Consider the following 20,056-nt stretch of genomic DNA (forward strand, 5'->3'; position numbering starts at 1 on the left):
TGTATCGTTTCCTAGCCAGGTTAACCGATTAATTCGGACTGGTAAATATACATATATAACGGTTACTGAAAAAATATCAAGAGCAAATGGCCGATAACATTTTTGAAAGCCTATTTTCAAGAACCGCGTTCCCTCTGTAAATTCGGAGCGCGTAACCGTAATCGACAGATGACGCTAGACAGCCATGATGCGCCCTCTGTTAGACAACTTTGGAAATAGCTTCGAGTTGTTATCGTATTAGCCGTGTTGTGTCAATCAGTTTTTGTCTTTTTCTGTCAGTCCGTTTATGTTGATTTTTGAATTTGATCACAAATTTAGCCCTGACACCTTCGGGAAAACTATATTTCAGAATAAGAACATGAAAGGATTATATTGCAGAGCCAAGCCAATCAAAGCAAAGTAAGTGTTGCATTAATTTCATCTGTTTTTTTCTAAATGCAACGCTTTTAGTCTGGATCAAGTTCTGGACATTATTTTTTTACCTCCTAGGATATGAAATAACCTTTCTACGCTGGCAGTACAGGTACAGGTACACAATAGGCTTATTTTATAATTTTATAAAACAATTCCTAGGGGAGCCGTTAAGTTGAAATTACTACCACAGTTTTAGTTTGCGTACATGGTTGAAGGCTAATACACAGTTTTTCTCCCTTTTTTCTGATGTTTTTACGCAGTAGAACAACAATCAAAATTAATTTCACCCCGGGTAATATCCCCGGCTATTAACTATCAGTTTAAGTGCCAGTTTAAAATACGAGTTTTGCAATTATTCCTTCAGTTTATTTGCTTTGAACGTTTACGGTTTGGCTACAAATAAATTTTGTTTTTGTGGCTGTTAACAAGTAAACGAAAGTAATAATCAGTTAAGAGAATTTTTTTAGTGTTGTGAATCTACAAATGTATTTTTAATCTCAGTAACATACAGAGATGTTGGTTAGTGTAAATTTTGCTTCTTTTGTCAAGAAAAATCAATAACAATGAGGGTTTTACTAATACAATCTACTGGATGTTTAATATTTACTTGACTAATACAATTTTTTTGTTTTTCAAATTGAGCCATTTAACCTTGATTTTCTCTCTCTTCCTTGATAAATTCAAATCGAAAATTGCCTAACGTTGAGGTCGCTTCCCGTTTCGAATCTTATTTATTTATCGTCTCTCGATGAAGGTTCCCCGTCGCTATTTGGCAACACAGAATTGCCATTAGGGGGGTCAAAGTGCTTTTAAAATAGCAGGAGACATAACTTGGCACTGGTTCGTGGTTAAGTACTCGTAAGCCAGCTGAAAAAACTACAATAGAAGATGTGGACCGTGGATAAGGAATGATTGCTTGGTCCTTGTCATATTATTTGGTGGCACAAAACAGACTTTTTACAAGAAACTACTTACTCAGTTATTCTAGTTTTACGGTCTCTATTTGTTCAAATAAATTAATACATAATCACTTTTTTCAAATAGCAATTTCCGAATTTTTTAAAACCATACATTTTCAGCTTAAATATAATTCAACCTACGCTATTTTTACGGTATTTTCATAACCAGTTTGGTCCAAAATAGACAGGCTTTCCTGCCTATTTATATCCGGCAAATGTATTGAGTTAATTTTGGATGACTATTGACATTTTCAGTATTAAACACAATATTTTAGTTCTGCCTCTTTGTGGCTGTAAACTACAACCTCAGTAAACTAAGCCACTAGCAAATAATTTATTTAATAAACAACATTATTTGTAAATGCTGCTGCACATTTGATTGGATTATTTCTTGGATAAACATAAATGACACTAGAAGGAACAAACCTGTAGGTGGATTCTTGGGATGTGATACCAGAAGGAATGTTCAAACTAGGGAAACTACAAAATGACTAATAAAAAGCACAAAACAAGAAGAATATAAAAATAGAAAAAACCAGAAACTGTCCATCAATAAAGCGGTTTTTATAACCGCTCATAAAACTGATCCATACAAACTAGAACTCTTAGAGAAAGTTGAAATGTGTTTATTCACATTGTACAGAAGGAAAGCACCTGAAAAGACGATAGTTTTGATTTTCATAAATAAATTTAAAACCGATTTTAGCTTCCAAGAGAAACAGCAATAAGAATGCTGCTTATCTCTGAATTTTTATGGTAAATATCAAAGAAACAATGTTGCCAGGTCTACCGTTAAGGTATATCTACCGTTTTTGTAGTTCTTCTACCGTTCTCCTGTTTTTTGTATATAATCTACCGTTTTAAATTACGTTATTACCATTATATTGGTTGTGAAACTTTTTATATACTTTTTTAGTTTATTGAATAGGAAATTTAATAAGGATTCTAAACTTTCTTACTCCAAATTATTCTCTAAAACCACGTGATGTTTTGTCACTAATGTCAGAATTGTCAAAATTTGCATGAATTACATTTTAACACAGTTTTCGAAACACGGCGATTTTCTGATATTTAACAATTATTTTGACAATTGTCACTTTATGGTCTAGCAAAATAGCCTTCTGAAATCACGTTATTTTGAAAATTATCACGTGACGTCTAGCTAAATAGTGTTCTACAATCACGTGACTACTGTCACTAACGTCAAAACTGTCAAACCATGCTTTAAAATTGCAAAAAATCAGAATTTAGAAAGTTTTCTTGCAGTATTTGATACAAAACGTGTGTCTGCGAATTATGAAAGTTATTTTGACAATTATCACGTGACCGTCTAGCTAAGTGGTGTTCTATAATCACGTGACTACTGTCACTAACGTCAAAACTGTCAAACCATGCTCTAAAGTTGCAAAAATTAGGGTTTAGAAACGTTTTCTTGCAGTATTCGATATAAAGAGTGTTTTTGAGATTTATGATTTTTGACAATGGTCACGTGACTGCTTAGCTAAATTATCCTTTAAAACCACGTGATATCTATCACTAATGTCAAAACTTAAAAAACAATTATTAATGAAAAATGGAAAATCTGTATTTTTGAAGTACGATTTTTATAGCAAGAATCAATGAATACATTTTTTGACAACTATTAAAAGACACCCTGTATAATCATGTAAAATGAATGCATTTGTTTTGATCTACCGTTTTTTGACTGATTATTCTACCGCCATTAAATATTTTGACTTGGCAACACTGCAAAGAAATAACATTTTTTAGTTGGGACAGTGTTAGTGAAGTCAAGAATTGGAAAAATGCACAATTTTGTCAAATTTTTATTTTGCCCCAGAAGGTGAAATTAGCACTTTAAAAAAAACTTTTAAAAAATTGTAAAAATGCCATTTTTTATAAAAATATTATTACTTTACAATAACATTAAAGATCAACTAATACATTATCTGGTATAATAAACATTGAGAGATGGGGGTATTAAGAAATTTTCAGCCAATTTGAAATCGTTTTACCAATTACTGTCAGAACAATCCCGGGCATTCTAAATACATATTACAAAATCCTATATAACCAGTAAATACAATATTTGGCATCCGTTCAATGGCAACATTGAACTACATTCCAGTTATTTTTATCGTTATGAATAGAAAAAAGATTAACGTATTATAGCCTGGAAGTGATATTTAATTGAGTTATTAATATTTTATAAAATTGATTCGTTTTAGACTAGAAATTATCGTGAAAATTATAATCCAAATTTGTAACCATATTTAGCATGGAAATAAAGGCAAACCCAACATGATTAACGAAAATAATTATACCAACTCATGAATGGACGACGAACTGACGTATATTTGTTAAATATAGAAGCATTACACGGAATAATCAAAACAGCAGCGCATCCATTCTCAGAATTTAATGTCAATATTTCCTGTTTGAAAAAATTTCGTTTGGTCAGCCATTTATTTTCAAGTTCATGTGCGCAACCTTAAACCCAGATGCAATTGCCTTAAAACTTGTTTTTTTGAGGTCAAAAACCTGTAAGTTGCACAAAAAAAATACGGGAATAACATTGATTTTCTATATAGATGCAGTAAAAAACTAATTTTATTTTATCTTTTCAGCCTCGAAGACATAAACTAAAATTTTCCCAGGATCCACTGGATCATGTCGATCAAGACCAATCAAACAAGCTGAAAGCTTAATTGAATGGAAATCAAAGTCGACCACAACGTCAAATTTATGTATTACTTTTCTAAGAACTGAAACAGTTTGGAACTGCTCCAATTTTACGTTATCAGTTTTAAATATGGGCTTCCAGGTGGCGTTTCCGAGAACGTTGGGTTTTCCAGTTTTGGGAAGACAAAAAAATATCGATTTAAAACCCTTTACCACTTTTAAATATAAGTTTTGCACGGAAATTTTTGAATGAGTTTTTAATTATGATATTGTATAGAAATTCTTAGATTGCGTGTGGGAATAGAGTTTTTTTTTAGTTAAAAATTTGTTATCAAGGTTTAAAAATGAATGTATGAGTCATATAAGGTTGGTCACTTTGTTTAACAAAAATCAAATTTGATTTCAGGGACGTATCAAGGACAATGGATGCGGGGTATGCGTCATGGTTACGGTGTCAGAACGAGTGCCCCCTTTGGCAAAGCTTCGAAATATCGGGGGCAAAAAGCGATTCGGGGTTCATTGACGTCACTGCGCAGCAGCGAACCTGGTGCTGCGCCCCTGGACGCCGCAGAGAAGCGTGACAGGAGAGTGGATGATTCCAGGGGCGGCTTCGTGCTGCAAAGCAAGAGTACTGAACAAGCGGCCGGTAGACGACGATCCTTGGGCTCGGGGAACATTAAAAAAAACTTATTTAGAGTAAGTGTTTTTGAAAGGAATTTCAGAAATTATATTTATCCCAAACTACAAAAAAAAAATTACCTTACTTTAAAGAGTACAACTCTAATTTTAAAACTAAATAATTAAACTCCATTAAGATTATTTTTACGTAAACAAAGTCCGTTAACATGTGAAACGATTTAATGCGTGAAATCAGTCTTGTGCCAATTACGTTATAAAAAAATCAATCAAACTTTAAAACATTCTCTGTATATTTTGTCCGGGGAAACATCCGCTTTAGTGGTTCGATCCTAAACATTAACCGTCTTTCAGACGTTTCGATAGAGCATTTGGTGTCATCAGTATTTTCTTTCCTCTACTGGTGTTTGACATTGTCCATTTTACACAATTTCAAACTTTATCAAAACTTACAGAACCAGACAATTTTTTACTAGCAACATGTAAACTAAAAATATCTTTTCTAATGAGAGTTTTAATGATTGTAGACTGAGACAAAGTATATCTGCTAGCTCTTAACTAATTATTTTTGCACAAGTGAATAGGTAGGAGTATAATACCTAAACGTGTGTTTCTTGGAACGATATACACATTTGAGCATTTGTGCCAAGAATGACTCACACCATATTAGCTAAATCTTTCAATCATACCTATAAAAATTGTTAGGCAATCCTCTTCCTTGTAATATGTTTTTAAAAACAATAATAATGTGAGAAGTAATTTTTTATTATCGTATGACTGGTAAACTTTAACAATTTTTAGGGTATCCTTAAGAAAGGTGCAAGCACAGGAGAACTGGATAGGCGGACTGTGTCTGGAAGTATACGAAGCAATGCCTCTTCAGTGTCGTATATTAGCACCGATTCCGCAGGATCTGTTATGACCAACAATTCTATGCCTTCCGATTCCAATGCCAGTTTTGTGATAGATGTAAGTATAGTTTTCATTAATCCTTAATGACCACACCAATAATTCAAAACAAACAAACATCAAAAAAGCTCCTTATCTTGCATAAAATAATGTAATTAGGTAAATCAGTTTGTTTGACCTAAATTTTATTAGGTTTTAGCACAAATTAGTTTTGTACAAGAATGCCTTTTATATTGTTAACCGCAACATGCAAATGCCTAGTCGTGATGTATTTCTCAAGTGCGGTAATATTATTCTAAATAACCTACAAAGAAATGCGGAAAACTAAAATTGCATGAGCCACGCAGTTAATACATTATGGATTAGACACGGTGAAATAATATTCCGGGTGTAGGCTAGAATCAGAGCATTTCCCAATGCACATTTTTTTTGTTAGTGTTTTTAATGTTTAAACATTTTTTAGGATGAACAAATGGACCCAAGTGTAACAGAGACTTATATGGGAGAATGGAGCAACGACAAACGATCGGGCTATGGTATTAGCGAAAGATCTGACGGCCTCAAGTACGAAGGGGAATGGTACGCTAACAAAAAGTACGGTTACGGAGTGACGACGTTTCCTAATGGTGAAAAAGAGGAAGGGAAATACAAGAACAACGTGTTAATTACTAGTCAGAAAAAGAGACTTTTCTTAGTGAGAAGCGCAAAGTTTCGGGAACGAATTGATGCGGCGGTTAGTTCCGCACAACGAGCCTCCAAGATTGCTTTGCAGAAAGCTGATATTGCTATTTCTAGGTAATATTGTCAATAATTATGTTGTTATTATCTGTTTAGTCATCATGTCATCACTATGTAACATTGTTTTTATTCTAGGACAGCTACTGCAAGAGGTAAAGCTGAGCAAGCGGATGCTGCAGCAGCACAAGCAAGAGTGGACTCGGAAATAGCAGAAACGGTAGCCAAACAATACGCCCCTGATTTCAAACAGCCAGGCCTGGAACGCCTGAAACGTCAAATGAAATATCGGGAAAACCGCAACCTGGACGTGTCATTTGATCAAAAAGACGTCGATCCAAACATGTTGAATCAAATGCCTAATCAAAATTCCAACCAGACCAACAACAGAGTAAATGAGCTACCCAACCAAACCCCGAACCAAATTCCTAATAAAGTGAATAAACCTATGGGCAATCAAATTCCAAACCAGATGCCTGTTAACCAAAATTCGACGCAAAACAATCCGATGTATCCTCATCAGCCGAACTCTTACCAACAGCAACCGTACAACTCCACGCAAAACTCATTTACGTTACAACAACAGCAACAGCACCTACAAAACTCATATCAGCAGCAGAGCAAACCTACAACGAATTCAAGTATTAACAATCCGGCTATCGGTAATCCATACGCTACTAACAATCCCGCTTCGAACCTGAACGATATGGGAACTCAACCCGTGAACAATAACGTACAAAACGCGATGGGAAACAATATACAGGGTGTCGGGAAAAACGAATTTAACGCGCCTTTGCACAATCCGAGAAATTCGGTGGTGGGAGAGAATGTTGGGAACTCGAACTCGATACGACGGATGTCCAGAAGAGTGTCGGGCGATCGGCCGTATCTAGGAAATATAGGACAACAATCGTCCATAGACCATTTTGATCATTATAAGAGACCACCAAGTAGAGATTCTAGTGTAGATAGGTAAGCTTCCTAACAACTATTTAATTATAAAATGATGTCCTTAAAGAAATAAGAACTAAGAGGTTTCACGTTTTGCTTCGTTCTGACATTTAATCATTATAAGTATCTGCATCTTGATCTGCATTCTACCTGTAGAAGATAAATGTCAATATAACCAATTGTTGAAATGTCCCCAAAGAGATGCTTTTTATTAATCTTATTAAAAATGTCTTGGAGTTTTTGGTATGGTAAAGTGCTAATTAAAGTAAATTTTGGTTATGTAATAAAAGCATCAAACCATGATAAGATGTTTGAATAAAGTTTTTAAATGCTTAACAATTTACAAGAAATCTTTCAATTGTATTTTAGGAAGTTAATGAATTGCTATTTTATATTAGTCAACTTTTTCTCAGACACTTTTAATTTGATTTGAAATTTGATGCTATGCTAGCTTTCTACCAAAACTGATTAATTTAGTCGGTGTAAGCAATAACTAAAAATGTTGATAATGTTTCGTAGGGCAAATTTTACGTTGATTTACGAGTAAAGCAGTTTGTACAAAATAGTGTCAAAAAGACAAAAACTCTCTGTGATAACTCCTGACAAGAGAGTAAGTAGTAGATCATTTTTCTTCCCCTAAACAAGACGATATTTGGGACAACTTGGTGAAGACTCATGCATGCATTAATTAGAAAACATCGAATTAGGTTAAAATATAGGATTACAATAAAGTCTGTGTAGAAGAGTCGTTAGTTTCAATTTTTGTATTAGAAAACTTGAGTTACACCAGAACAACAGTTTAGGGCATGCATTTTGAAGAATTTGTAAATAAAGAAAGCTAATGTGGCACACTGGGCAGAAAAAATACAGAATGATTGAACAATGCGATAATAAACTTAGAAGAATATCAATTATTTACTATATTTTTCCCATTTCTAGGTATTCTAGGGCAACGGGTAGGTTAAGTAATTCATTAGCGGGATCAAGACAACCGTCCGTGGACAGGACGTCGGCGTCGCGATTCGAAACTCCTGACCGGACTATAAGAGCCCCATCGGCAGCTAGAGGGACCACCCCAGCCCCGTCAGGGATGAACAACTCCGGGATAAAGAACGGTTCGGTTCCAACGGGCATTTTATCAGGTAGATTGTTGTCCTTACCTGATCAGATTTGTACGAAGAGTTAACTGCTTAGGGCAAGGGAACTCTCCACTGCCTCAGAACAATAGCACGCCCCCGTTTGAGGAGGTGATTATCCGTAAGAGGGGCCTCGGTCAAGACATTGTTCCGTCCCCAAATCAACCTAAGCGGACTGAGAGTTTGTTCATTCCAGGACAACCTAATAATGCACAAGCTGCAAAGGTATGTCAAGTCTGTTACTCTTTTTACTAGGTGTATTAATGTTATGATAATAGTCTCAGATGAATTGTTGAAAATTCGTTCTTTTGCGATTAGGAGATTCATGTGAATGATTAGAGCCTTGATTTCTTGGACTATAGTCATGTTTTGTGAGTATAAAATCCATCAGATAATAATATCGCTCGTGTTGTCCACAACATTTTAGAAAACTGAAATAATAATGTTTGGGTAAGAAAAAAATCTTGTTTGGCCAACACATGTATGATGCCTGATGTTAGTATGTTCTGTTAACTATACATGTAGAATCGTCACCATAAACGTCACCGTTGAAACCATTAATAAACATCTAAAAATACCACGTTTGGCCCCACACTTTATTGAGAAAAACTGATCGCACCTCGAACAAAACACGTCCAAATTCCTAGGTGTTTCCTCCGTGGCGAGATGACAAATATCGCTTCTTTTAACTAGAGACACCAGACAGAAATATCGCGTTTATCCCCACTGGTATGGCGTCGCGACGTCGTTTCTAAAAGCGTCCATTTAGCAGGAGCTGGCGAACAGTGGCACGGTTTTACTTGTCGCGGTTCGGTACGATCGGCACGACCATCCTCCAACATGTTGGTACGTCTGAACGATTCCATTCATTGATAATGAGTGGTCAAGTGCTCAACGTGATCCAACATGTGATAACTTGTCCATTCCTTTGTCCCGCAATGCATTAGTTAAGTAGTTTACGTTTACGGTGGTTTATATTCGTAAACCGTCCATACGATGTGGTACCAAGGTGACGAGGAGGAGGAGGATTTGTTGTTCTCGCCAGCTTTGATGGCGAGGAGGGCGTCCGAGAGTTGGATTGACACTCCACCTGCTCAGGTTATGTTTTATCCTTCTTTTGTCTAACTTAAGTTGTTGGTAATTATTTATTCGTTGGGCATGTGCCAATCTACAAAAATATGTAGTTAGTTCTGATACTCACTCTATTAAGAATAGAGGAGAGTGGTTAGTCATTAATGACAACTATTCTACTGATTTTTACAATTTTGGGAAACACAAAGTTTGTAATGGTTTTCAAACTTGATTTACAGGTGTTAGCGACGCAAGCCTCACTTCAACGAAAGAAATCGATGCCGGACGTGCAGGATCTGCCCAGAGCCACCCGTCAGATGCCCAGAGAAGAAGTGTCCATGCTTGGTTCGGCAAGACGTGAGGAGATCCGAAGACAAGTCGACGAGCGGGAACGACTACGTGCCAACCCGCTACTCTATCTAGTCAGTCCGCAAGTCAAGGTGAGTTTTTCTGCCTTTACCATCCCACTATTGTATGAAGTCTGTTTTTCTTAACTGTTGCTTACTGTCCTGTTACTAAATCAGTTTCTCAGTTTGGGTCGTTTTAAGTGTCAATAAATGAGGAAATTTTGTGTGTCTCAGACAGAAGAAAATTATGGATTGCAGATCCGTCAGCATGAAGTGTCTTTTCCGCACTCGATAGCGCAACTGCAATCAGCGTGCGGAAAAGTGTCACTTCCCGCACTTGTTAGGTAAATAACTAATAACCACACCACTAGTATTTGCAATAGAGCAATCTAGGACGTGAGTTTTCTAACAATGATTTGATGGGTTTGGTTTCTTGCCAGTGTGGCAATGTATCTGACAAAAAGCGCAAAACACCATGATACACTCTATAAAGTTAGGACAAAATTCTGACCCAAAATTAATTATTATTTTTAAAACAATCTATACTGAGAAACGAAAAGGTTGAAAACTACTTAAACTTATTAATATAATCTATTTAGATTGATCATACTTTTTTATTCAAGATAGTAAAATTTTTTTAGAGTAGAGTGCTGGGCACCAACGCGCTTTTAATGCATAAATAAATCAACATTGAGTGTTCCATCATCAAAGTTCTGATAATGCTAATGGACGATCTATCGAAGCAATTTCAAGTTAATTCGCTTGGCTTCAACTATTCCCGACTAAATGAGTTATTGGCGATTGATTATCCGGCTTTTTGAACCAAAAATAATTTACTTTAATATTTTTACTACGACTCATTTAGCTGCTTGGAAATCCTTATTGCCCGGCACTCTCCTAGTTTTGGCTTTACCTAGGTCATGACACAAATAGAAATGATTTACCGTAAAACATGCATCCAAATGATTAACTCAAACAATTACAGTAAATCATAACAACTTTTTGTTTTGTTTAACCTCTGTCTAAAATTTTGTATTTTTTTACTTACCTACTGCCTTACAGAGATCGAATAGGTACGTTAACTGTTCTAGATAATATGTTCGTACTTATGTGTAACTTATGATTTAATGGATTGGCATCATTGCATCGTTAGTTCTCTGTAAAGCCAACATAAAAAAATAGTTTATGCAGCTGCCTGCCAATAAATGTTATTATTTTGTATTCATTGTTGGAATATATAAACATGCCTAGGTTGAGTCGAAAATATTTTTTGCGCACACGCTATATTTAGTTGCCTCATTATGCACCTGCTGTGTGATTCTTACTTGTTTTGCCTTTTTCTTACTCATCACCTTTCAGCTTATGTTTTTAGTAACTAGTTATTAATTGTTAATAGTAAGTCATTATTTTAGTGTTGTTTGTGGTATAAAACTGAGCCACCAAACCCTTATGTTATGCAGAAAATTGACAAAACTGTCAATAACCCACATAGCTAGATATACAACTGGCATATCCTCTCATAATGAGGACACCAATGGGCATATATCAGATGTATCAAAATACATACAAGCAGGCATAATGTTTCAGGTATACAGGTGTGGTAAATCCAAAACCGACCATAGGAAAACCGTGTAACGGACGGAGGAAACGTACATTATTGCATGCGCGGGACTAAGACAGAAAACGAAAAAAATATCAAGTAGGCCATATTTTCAGCGCGCTGTTGCCAAACGCCAAGTATTCAATACCAAGTATCACTCCATCCATTGAATATCCATCCTATTGAATACTTGGCGTTTGGCAACAGCGCGCTGAAAATATGGCCTACTTGATATTTTTTTCGTTTTCTGTCTTAGTACCGCGCATGCAATAATGTACGTTTGTCCACGACCAACCAATAATGTACTAATATTCAGCGTGTTGACAGAAGCTAAATGAAGGTCATATAGCGTCAGAGTGATTAATGAAGAGGAATAATGATCATTATTCCCTCTCGACCTAAAGGTGGTTGCACACCAAGCATAAAACATGGGATATGCGGTATTTCTTGCATGTAGACATCCACTTATGTCATTGCAATTACTGCTAATTCAGAATACCATTTTCTTAACAAATACACCGCAATAACACAGTACAGGAGTTTGCCAAATCATTAGGTAAATTCCATAATTTATATTTGAAATATTTTTGGTGTATGACCGTCCTTAGTTCTGTGGTTTTTTAAGTTGACATTGACAACGTCAGGGCCCTTGTGGTCGTAGGCGGCAACGCTGGGGGTGCGTTCAGAAATAGGGCTGGTGTGCGCACCATGGCCTTTGTCACATGCCACCATATAGTTATGTAAATAAATTATTCACGTGATCCATTTTTTCCCAAATTCTGTCACGACTTGTACACCGACGGCCATTCTAAACGCGATCCTAATCGTATCGAGTTTGACATTTCAGTTGTTATGGCGGATTTGAGAGATTACCTATATTATTTATTATCTACATAAAAGAGTATCAACTTCTAATTTGCCTGCACTTGGCATTAGTGGTAATGGACAGTGGTCGTGGACAAAGTATAGTATTATCCTCGTTTTTTATGGCCATTAATCCCACGGGAGATTTGCGTCCCTCGCCTGCGGCTCGTGACGTAAACATCCCCCTTAGGGATTAATGGCTATCATAAAAAGATCGTTGAATAATATACTATTCTCCGTCCGTTACACGGTTTTCCTATGGTCGGTTTTGAACCTGTATACTGTTAAAACGTTTAATAATGTGCCATTTGGAATATAACGGTCATCTGTCTTATATGCACATCCCGAGCAGATAGTTTGTGATTGGTCAAAGAAGCAGCTGTCAACTTGCTGTTTTTTCTTGATCAAAGTTGACTGCTAGAGGGTGTCAAAATTGATTAAAAATTGAAAGCTGTTGCACTTTAATATGTCCATGGATAGACAGTAAAATGGACACATGCCAGGCATATCTCTTAAATATGCTTTCTGTGCTATGTGGGAATTATTATTTTCAATCTTCTCATATGATAAAAAAACCTTCCCCTAGGTTTGTAGGTGTTTTGCATGTTTGTTGGTGTAAAACATATTAATACTAATATTAAGTGTTTTCAATTCCAGGATTGGTTTTCACGGCAGCAGTTGGTCCTTGTAGTCCTTTTCATCAACATTTCGTTGGCGATTATGTTCTTCAAGCTGCTGACATAGTATAGGGCGCGCGTCGATCCAGACGCGACTTGAACGGACTCCAAAAAAATGCAATTTGGATTTTAACTAATTTTGAAATACTCTTGGTCAAGCATATTCTCGTATTGTTTTTTCGATACTTGACGAATGTACCACGACGATATTTTGTAACCCCGGAACGGGAACGGTTTATGGAACGGGACAGGAATTGTGTGTACTCAAAGATACGGGACTGAAGGGTCTAGTGTGTAAGTTTAAAATCGTTTATCTTACTGTTGGAGTTTTTTAAATTTTATCTTTGTTTCGTTTTGTGTTCTTGTTTTGTTACCTCTTACCTTTTCTATAGTTTAAATTTTGTTGACAAAATTTAAATGCCACTAACGCATATCTTGGTTAAGTGGCTTGTATTGTATATAATCTATTTATATATCACGTTACAAATAATATCTGCTTATATTTAATATTAATCATCATTGGGGGTATGGTGTAACAAAACAAAGGCACAAACTTACGATTATTTATTTAATTGTTAAAGATAGAATTGAACTATCGTTTTTAAGAGCCTTTAGTAAAAATTATTAAATATACCTGCCGATTGTACAGGGTGTTAGTAAATTGAGGTGTCAAAACAATTAAATCAAGTAATATTATGTGAATATTAAAAACTTCAATTTACAAACACCCTGATATCAATTACTTAATATTATATTGAAAATCTGGTTATACGTTTTTGTTATTTAATATTATACACTTTAAAAAGTTATGTGATGTGTTTTGTTTAATTTGCAAAAAAATTTATGGTAATATATTTATTTTTTAAATTATTCTTATCATACGAAGATATAATTGTTATCTAAATAGAACATAGCGAGATTTATCTTATATTTTTGTGTAGTACCTTTCTTTTGACAGTTTTTTTTTTGGTACTTAAATTCACTTAATAAAATAACCATTTTGTAAGTAGTACAATCATCGTTACTCAAAATTAAATTTTTTCCACAAAAACTTCTTGTTTCTTAAATCTCTTCTGAATCCTTAAAATTCTAAAAATACTATGTTGCGTGCCTTGTTCATACTTTGTAAGTGATTCGTATAAAGCCATACTGTTAGTACTTAACTACGATTAGTAACTTTTTGCAGACATACCAGTTTTTACCATTATAATGTACGATATATACATTTACTCTTATAAAATATTTAAAATTTCTAGATTTATATGAATCGACATTGTATGATGTAATATACCTAATGTGTCACTTTATATTTTCATTTTAATAAAAGGGGCTGATTAAAATATTACTCTTTAGTCATATTGACTCTGTGACTTTAATTGTGTTTTATTTTCTTTAATCCACTCATCAGTAAACGGTCCTCGAAAAGGATGTAAAGAAAACCAATTTGTATTTAAATATCCGTGTATTTGTATGCGTAGACTTTAGGATAGGTTACCGGTTAAATAGCCACTCCCATTTATTTCAAAAGTTTGACATTGACATTGACAACTTTCAATAGTGTCAACGGTTAACTCACAAGTGAGTTCTTACATTTTGTAGGTAAACTCGTCATTGCAGGCATAGTTGCCAACTTTTGCAGTATTTCCTATAATCCGCTGCTTCTTTTGCTATCCCATTTGAACTGCCTAAGAAAGCTTGATTTTTTCAAATAAATTTTAGTTAAATTACTCGTATTTTGAAAACTAAAAAAGATATGAATTTCTGGTTTGAGGTATCGATAATAAAGATTCTATTTATTTTAAAAGTCACAGGATTCTTTTTTTAACGTCAAAACAGAATCCTGAAGGTCACGTGATCGTTTTTTTTAGTTTTAAACTGATACACTAAATCAGGTATCTATTTGTAAGATTAAAATGTCATTTTTAACGTCCAAACAGATCCTGAAGGTCACGTGACTCTTTTAAGATTAAAAATGGAATTTATAACGTCACATGACAGTTTTAAATGTCAAAATGTCATTTGAAGGATCTCGTAATCGTTTTTTAGTTTAAACTGATATTTTTAAAGACTCGTTTACAGTGCAAATGGCCACGTGACAATTTTCAATTATTTTAACGTCAAAACGAAATCCTAAAGGTCACGTGACTGTTTTAGATGTCAAAGTATTATTTGAACAGTCACCTGACTGTTTATAATATGCAAATGGTCACGTGACGATTTTAAAAAATAAAATATATTTTTAAAGGTCACGTGACTCTTTTTTTAATGTCAAACCAAAATCTTGAAGTTCACGTGACTGTAAATAGCGAAATAATGTTTAAAGGGTCACGTGACCGTTTTTCAGTTTGAACTGAGATTTTTTTAAATTACGTGACTCCTTTTAATGTGCAAATGGTCACGTGACGATTTTCAATACTCAAATTTAATTTTTTTAGTCCACGTGATTCTTTTTTAACTTCGAAACGTATCCTAAAGGTCACGTGACTCTTTTAAGATTAAAAATGGAATTTATAATGTCACATGACAGTTTTGAATGTCAAAATGTTATTTAAAGAATCACATGCTCGTTTTTCAGTTTAAGCTGATATTTTTAAAGACACACTCTCTTTATGATGCATTTTCAATTAAAAACGTGTTCACGTCAAACCGGAATCCTAAAGGTAACGTGTGACTGTTTTAGATGTTAAAAATATGATTTGAAGAGTCACGTGACGTGATGTGAAGTCGCATAACGGTTTTTAATAATCAAATTTTATTTTTAAAGGTCACGTGACTGTAAATGACAAAATATTATTTGACCGGTCACGTGACTATTTTCAATAATTAAATTTAATAACTTTAAAGATTACGTAACCGTTTTTTAGTTTTAAACTCTAAATCTCGTGACTCATTTTAAGGTACAAATGGTCACGTGACTGTTTTAAGATGTTAAACATGAAATTCATAATGTATTAAGTATAAAATGACCCTTGATGGATATTAAAAATAAACTAATAACAAATAACTAAACTAAAAATACAACGAAGTGAAACACAATAATTAAAGAAAACACACACAAAATCTGCTATTTTTTGCCTAGAAACAAAACAAAAAATGTGATTTGTCAACTAGACAACGCCGCCTTAAAACTGATGTTTTCCAACATCCAACAGTCAAAAGATCCGAATTGCTGCGTCTGGCTTTAAAATTACGCGAATATGCCTTTAGTGGTGCCATCTCGCGCTGCTTACTTAAACTATTTTTCAGTTCAATTGCCACTGTTTGTCTTATACTTATCATTTAGTCTATGCAGTCATGTATCAAAAATATGGGCGCTTTTTTAATTTTTAATTAAATACACAAAAGTACTGTATTTGTTTCTATAATTAGGTTGTTAATGGGCAATAAAAGATTTTGACATTTGATGTATTGTTGGTTGCCTATAAGCAACACTAAATTCATTCATTTTCCAGTTAAATTAATCTGAGATTTGAATATCAACTTATCAGTTCAATATTAAAAAAAATAAGAAGTTAATGACCTGTATTTGCCATTAATGATGATCCAACTTGGACTGGTTTTTCATTGGCTTTAAAATGAATGCCAGCATTTGCCGTGTGGAAAATCTTAGGAAAAAGAGACGGAAAACGGGAAAAAGCAGTCAGTCTGCCAGGATTGGCTCCTGCTTCCAAGTGCCGGTGCCGCTCTACAGTCTACAGTCGGGCAGAAATGGCGATGCCAAGGGTGTTGTGTCGCGCTCGTTTCTGTTTAAACAACGATTTATCTTTATTTACTAAATTTTTCCCGATAGTTAATACAGTATCAGTAAACAAGGTACGTAAAACTGTTGATCAATTATTAAAATCCTGACAGTTTCATTCATTTCAAACTGTTTCAACTGAACGAACTTTTGTTTAGAATAATTTAACAGCCTGCATTTGATCAATTATTTATAGGTCCCCCAGGCCAATTTGTTCATTGCGCTGTTTTTACTGTCTTAGACGGTAAATTAATGTGGTTGTCCCATTTAAACTAAACCATACAATAGCTTTGCCGATTTTGAGGTTATCTGAGAATTAAAAACAAGTGGTTTTTTTGTTCAATTGTTTAGGCCTCAAGTGATTGATATTTATTACTTAAACTAGTGCTGTAACAACAGTTTATTACTTGTAGTTGTTGTGCTGTAATTTTTAACTGAATTGTAGGTGCTCTAATATTTTTGTTAATGAATAAATTAGACACTACCTACAAGAAAACAATAAATTTGATGATTACCTAGGAGAACCTGTCCTTGAAGGGCAGCAGAGTCCTTAATTTATAACAATAATTCACAAATTCTATTTCCAAAGAGTATTGCATTTTATCACAAAATGTCACACAAGGTTAAAGTGACCTTTCCTTTGTTTTTATTGACTGTTTAGATCATAATACTCAAAACAGTCCATTGAACTTGACATTTTAGACCATAACAATGCAAATTCAGCAAAATAGTGCTAGTAAAGTTTTTTCTTTTGGTGGTACTCTCAACTGTTTTTACAACTTTTGGTTATTTGCTGGTCTTTTTGTTAATTTAACTCAGTTGTGTTCAGGTTTATGATTCTGAAGCATTCAGGAACTGTTCTTGGGAACATGGAATAAGGCAGTGTACTGATTTACAAAACTAATATCATGTAAATTATGGAAGTAAAGAATTATGTCATTGTAATTATGGTAAGCCTGACACTAAATGTCACATTACTTTTGGGACACCTTGTATGATTAATATGTAATTTCTATTTTTTTTTTTAGTACATATAAGAGGAGTTCTTGAATTCAATTTCATTGATTTAAGTGACAAGACACTAAATAAGCAATACTTACACTTCAAAGATTATAAGAGCACCAGAAAGTTATTATTTTAGCAATTGTGCTCATTTACAGATAAAATATCTGCTAACAAGTACCTATTCAATGTAATTTTTTTCTCGATTGGAGGCAATAATTCAGTTTGTGTGTTGTATTGTTTTCCAAACGTTTCTGTGCTGATATGATAAATGTCCTCAAGTTTGCTAAACTTGTATTTGTTCGTGACGAAAATCATTAAGGAACAACAGCAAAAGGATAACATCACTTTAAGTTGGTCTTTTCATAGTTTGTTCTCGTGTATTTTGAACGTGCCATAGCACCAATTCGATAGTTAGCAATCAAATTAATTATGTCACAGTTTTGCATTGCTTACTTCACTTATAATACTTATTTTGTTCGCTTTATTTTTCTAGGAGGTGCACGAACAGCAAATACTCGGTTTTCCTGTATCGGCACTGTTAAAGTTTCAAAAATCCCCAGATTTTATTGGATTTTCCAACGCTGATTCGACATGCCCTGGAAAAGCTCCTTCATTATTTTCACTATTGTCTAGTGCAAACAATACATACAAATACTGTATAATATGATAAATTAAACATTTAGTGACGTTGAAAAAGAAAACTATAAAAATCCTATTATTTTTCTGTGGTAAATCCAACATTGAAGGATTGACCCACTTTTTTCCATTAGGAAAAGTCATAATTTTGTGGCGTTTTCAACCTAGCTACCTTAATCGAGTAGAAAGTATAATGTAGCTTGATAAATTTAAAAGAAAAGACGTTTTAAGGGAAGATTAACGGCCTTACTGGCCTTTTGGAAACGTGGAACAATTATTAAGTTTGTTATTTCATTGTTTCAGTGTGTGCAAGTTCAAACTCAAGTTAGACCGTTTAGGACGAATTTTTCGGTGAATTTAGTGACTAAAGAAAAAAAGGAGAAGGATAAGAACTCGCCAAATCCATCAAGTTCCTCAGATACTGATCAGACTGACACAGACTCCGATTCAGATGAAGGTAAAGTTTTTTCTTTTGCCATAAAAAAGGTACTTATTGCGTGTTTTATGCTCCTGGTATGTCGCAATGACTGTAAAATCCATAATCCATTAGCAAATTAAATTCCCTTTACGTTTAACCTCGAAATGGAACCAAAATTAAGGTTAAATTGTAACTTTAAAAAAATAATTTTAAGTCCAACACATTGTGTGATTTTTACAGGTGCATACATACCAATATTACGATACAAAGCATATTTTTAGATGTCCCCGAAATATAGTTGGGAGTCGCTAGGAATTAAAACTGTGTTATTTTGAGAAACGAGCGTTTTTCACAGTTTGCACCCACATAAAGTGCTTTAACCTACATCGATTTGATTTAAATAAGTAAATATTGGATTCAGACTCACAGAGTAATAATAAAAGAAAACAAACACCATTGTAAATTGTTAAATTCGATATGTTCCACATTTTTCCGAGTTACCAAAGATATTACCTAGATAAGGATTTATTATACAGTTTGTAAAAACACCATAGGTCTGTTCGTAGAGAGAATCCATTGGCCACAAGTCAGAAAACGTCATAGTCACGTGAGCATTCAACTATTGAAACTTGTTTCTGAGTTGGAAACCAGTCAGGGATTGCCTCTGCGACTTCATATTTGTTGTGGTGGTACACCCTGTATATTTTCTGGAAACATTCTGATTTACAGAATCTGTAAATCATCTTTCCCCACATTTTTATTAAGTATGTTAATATTTGATTTACGTTATCAATGAGTTCTAATGTTCTCTTATCGTTACTACGACCTAAAATAGAAATGTTTTAATTTTTACCAGGTAATTGATACTAATCCATTAATACGGTAATAATAAAAATGTTATCAAAGGAGTAAACAATATTGCCGAATCTGCTGGTTGTGAAAAAAGTGTTTTTCAGCTGTCAGTGATGGACAAAATAATTCATTCACAATTAGTGACATTTGTGATCAAAAAAGCGAATATTTCGAATACATTTAATTTTGAATTAAATTTATTACGGTTGTCAGACACAAATATCTGTTGATAACGTATTTATTTTTATAACTTTGATAACTGTTTAATAAACTGGAGAATAAAGCAATTTGCTGGTATTCAGTTTATGAAAATCATTCTAATTTATATAACTTTTTTAGTTTCCGGAAGTAATATTTAATTAATTTGCGTTTTGTTTCAGTGTATAGTTTTCTACAGTGGCGTACACAAATATTCAGATAATTTT

General features: G+C 34.1%; 2 protein-coding genes and 1 long non-coding RNA gene across 5 annotated transcripts in view; all 3 read left to right on the forward strand.

Annotated features, from left to right (window-relative positions):
* jp (junctophilin) overlaps positions 1–14,351 on the forward strand; it is a 32,262-nt gene extending 17,911 nt beyond the window's left edge. The window contains exons 3-10 of one of the 3 annotated variants that reach the window (XM_081986523.1): positions 4,462–4,751; positions 5,505–5,660; positions 6,064–6,395; positions 6,474–7,307; positions 8,226–8,428; positions 8,481–8,647; positions 9,733–9,933; positions 12,962–14,351. In XM_081986523.1, coding sequence (XP_081842649.1) covers positions 4,462–4,751; positions 5,505–5,660; positions 6,064–6,395; positions 6,474–7,307; positions 8,226–8,428; positions 8,481–8,647; positions 9,733–9,933; positions 12,962–13,048 — 2,270 coding nt within the window. In that variant the 3' untranslated portion in view covers positions 13,049–14,351. Of the gene's footprint in view, positions 1–4,461; positions 4,752–5,492; positions 5,661–6,063; positions 6,396–6,473; positions 7,308–8,225; positions 8,429–8,480; positions 8,648–9,141; positions 9,521–9,732; positions 9,934–12,961 lie in introns of those variants that run through there. The other 2 variants (XM_081986522.1, XM_081986524.1) reach the window with 2 other exon arrangements.
* LOC145733636 (uncharacterized) lies at positions 283–4,297 on the forward strand. Its single transcript, XR_014179247.1, has 3 exons — positions 283–399; positions 451–523; positions 4,001–4,297. It is a non-coding gene; the product is annotated as an uncharacterized LOC145733636 (long non-coding RNA).
* A 2,122-nt stretch (positions 14,352–16,473) lies between the features above and the next one.
* MCU (mitochondrial calcium uniporter) overlaps positions 16,474–20,056 on the forward strand; it is a 33,413-nt gene continuing 29,830 nt past the window's right edge. The window contains exons 1-2 of the mRNA XM_081986129.1: positions 16,474–16,794; positions 18,665–18,818. Of these exons, the coding sequence (XP_081842255.1) occupies positions 16,561–16,794; positions 18,665–18,818 (388 nt within the window). The 5' untranslated portion in view covers positions 16,474–16,560. The remainder of the gene's footprint in view (positions 16,795–18,664; positions 18,819–20,056) is intronic.

The sequence above is a fragment of the Ips typographus genome, linkage group LG9 (genome assembly GCF_016097725.1).
Source record: "Ips typographus isolate SLU linkage group LG9, UJ_Ityp_2.0, whole genome shotgun sequence".
In the NCBI taxonomy this organism is placed as follows: domain Eukaryota; kingdom Metazoa; phylum Arthropoda; class Insecta; order Coleoptera; family Curculionidae; genus Ips; species Ips typographus.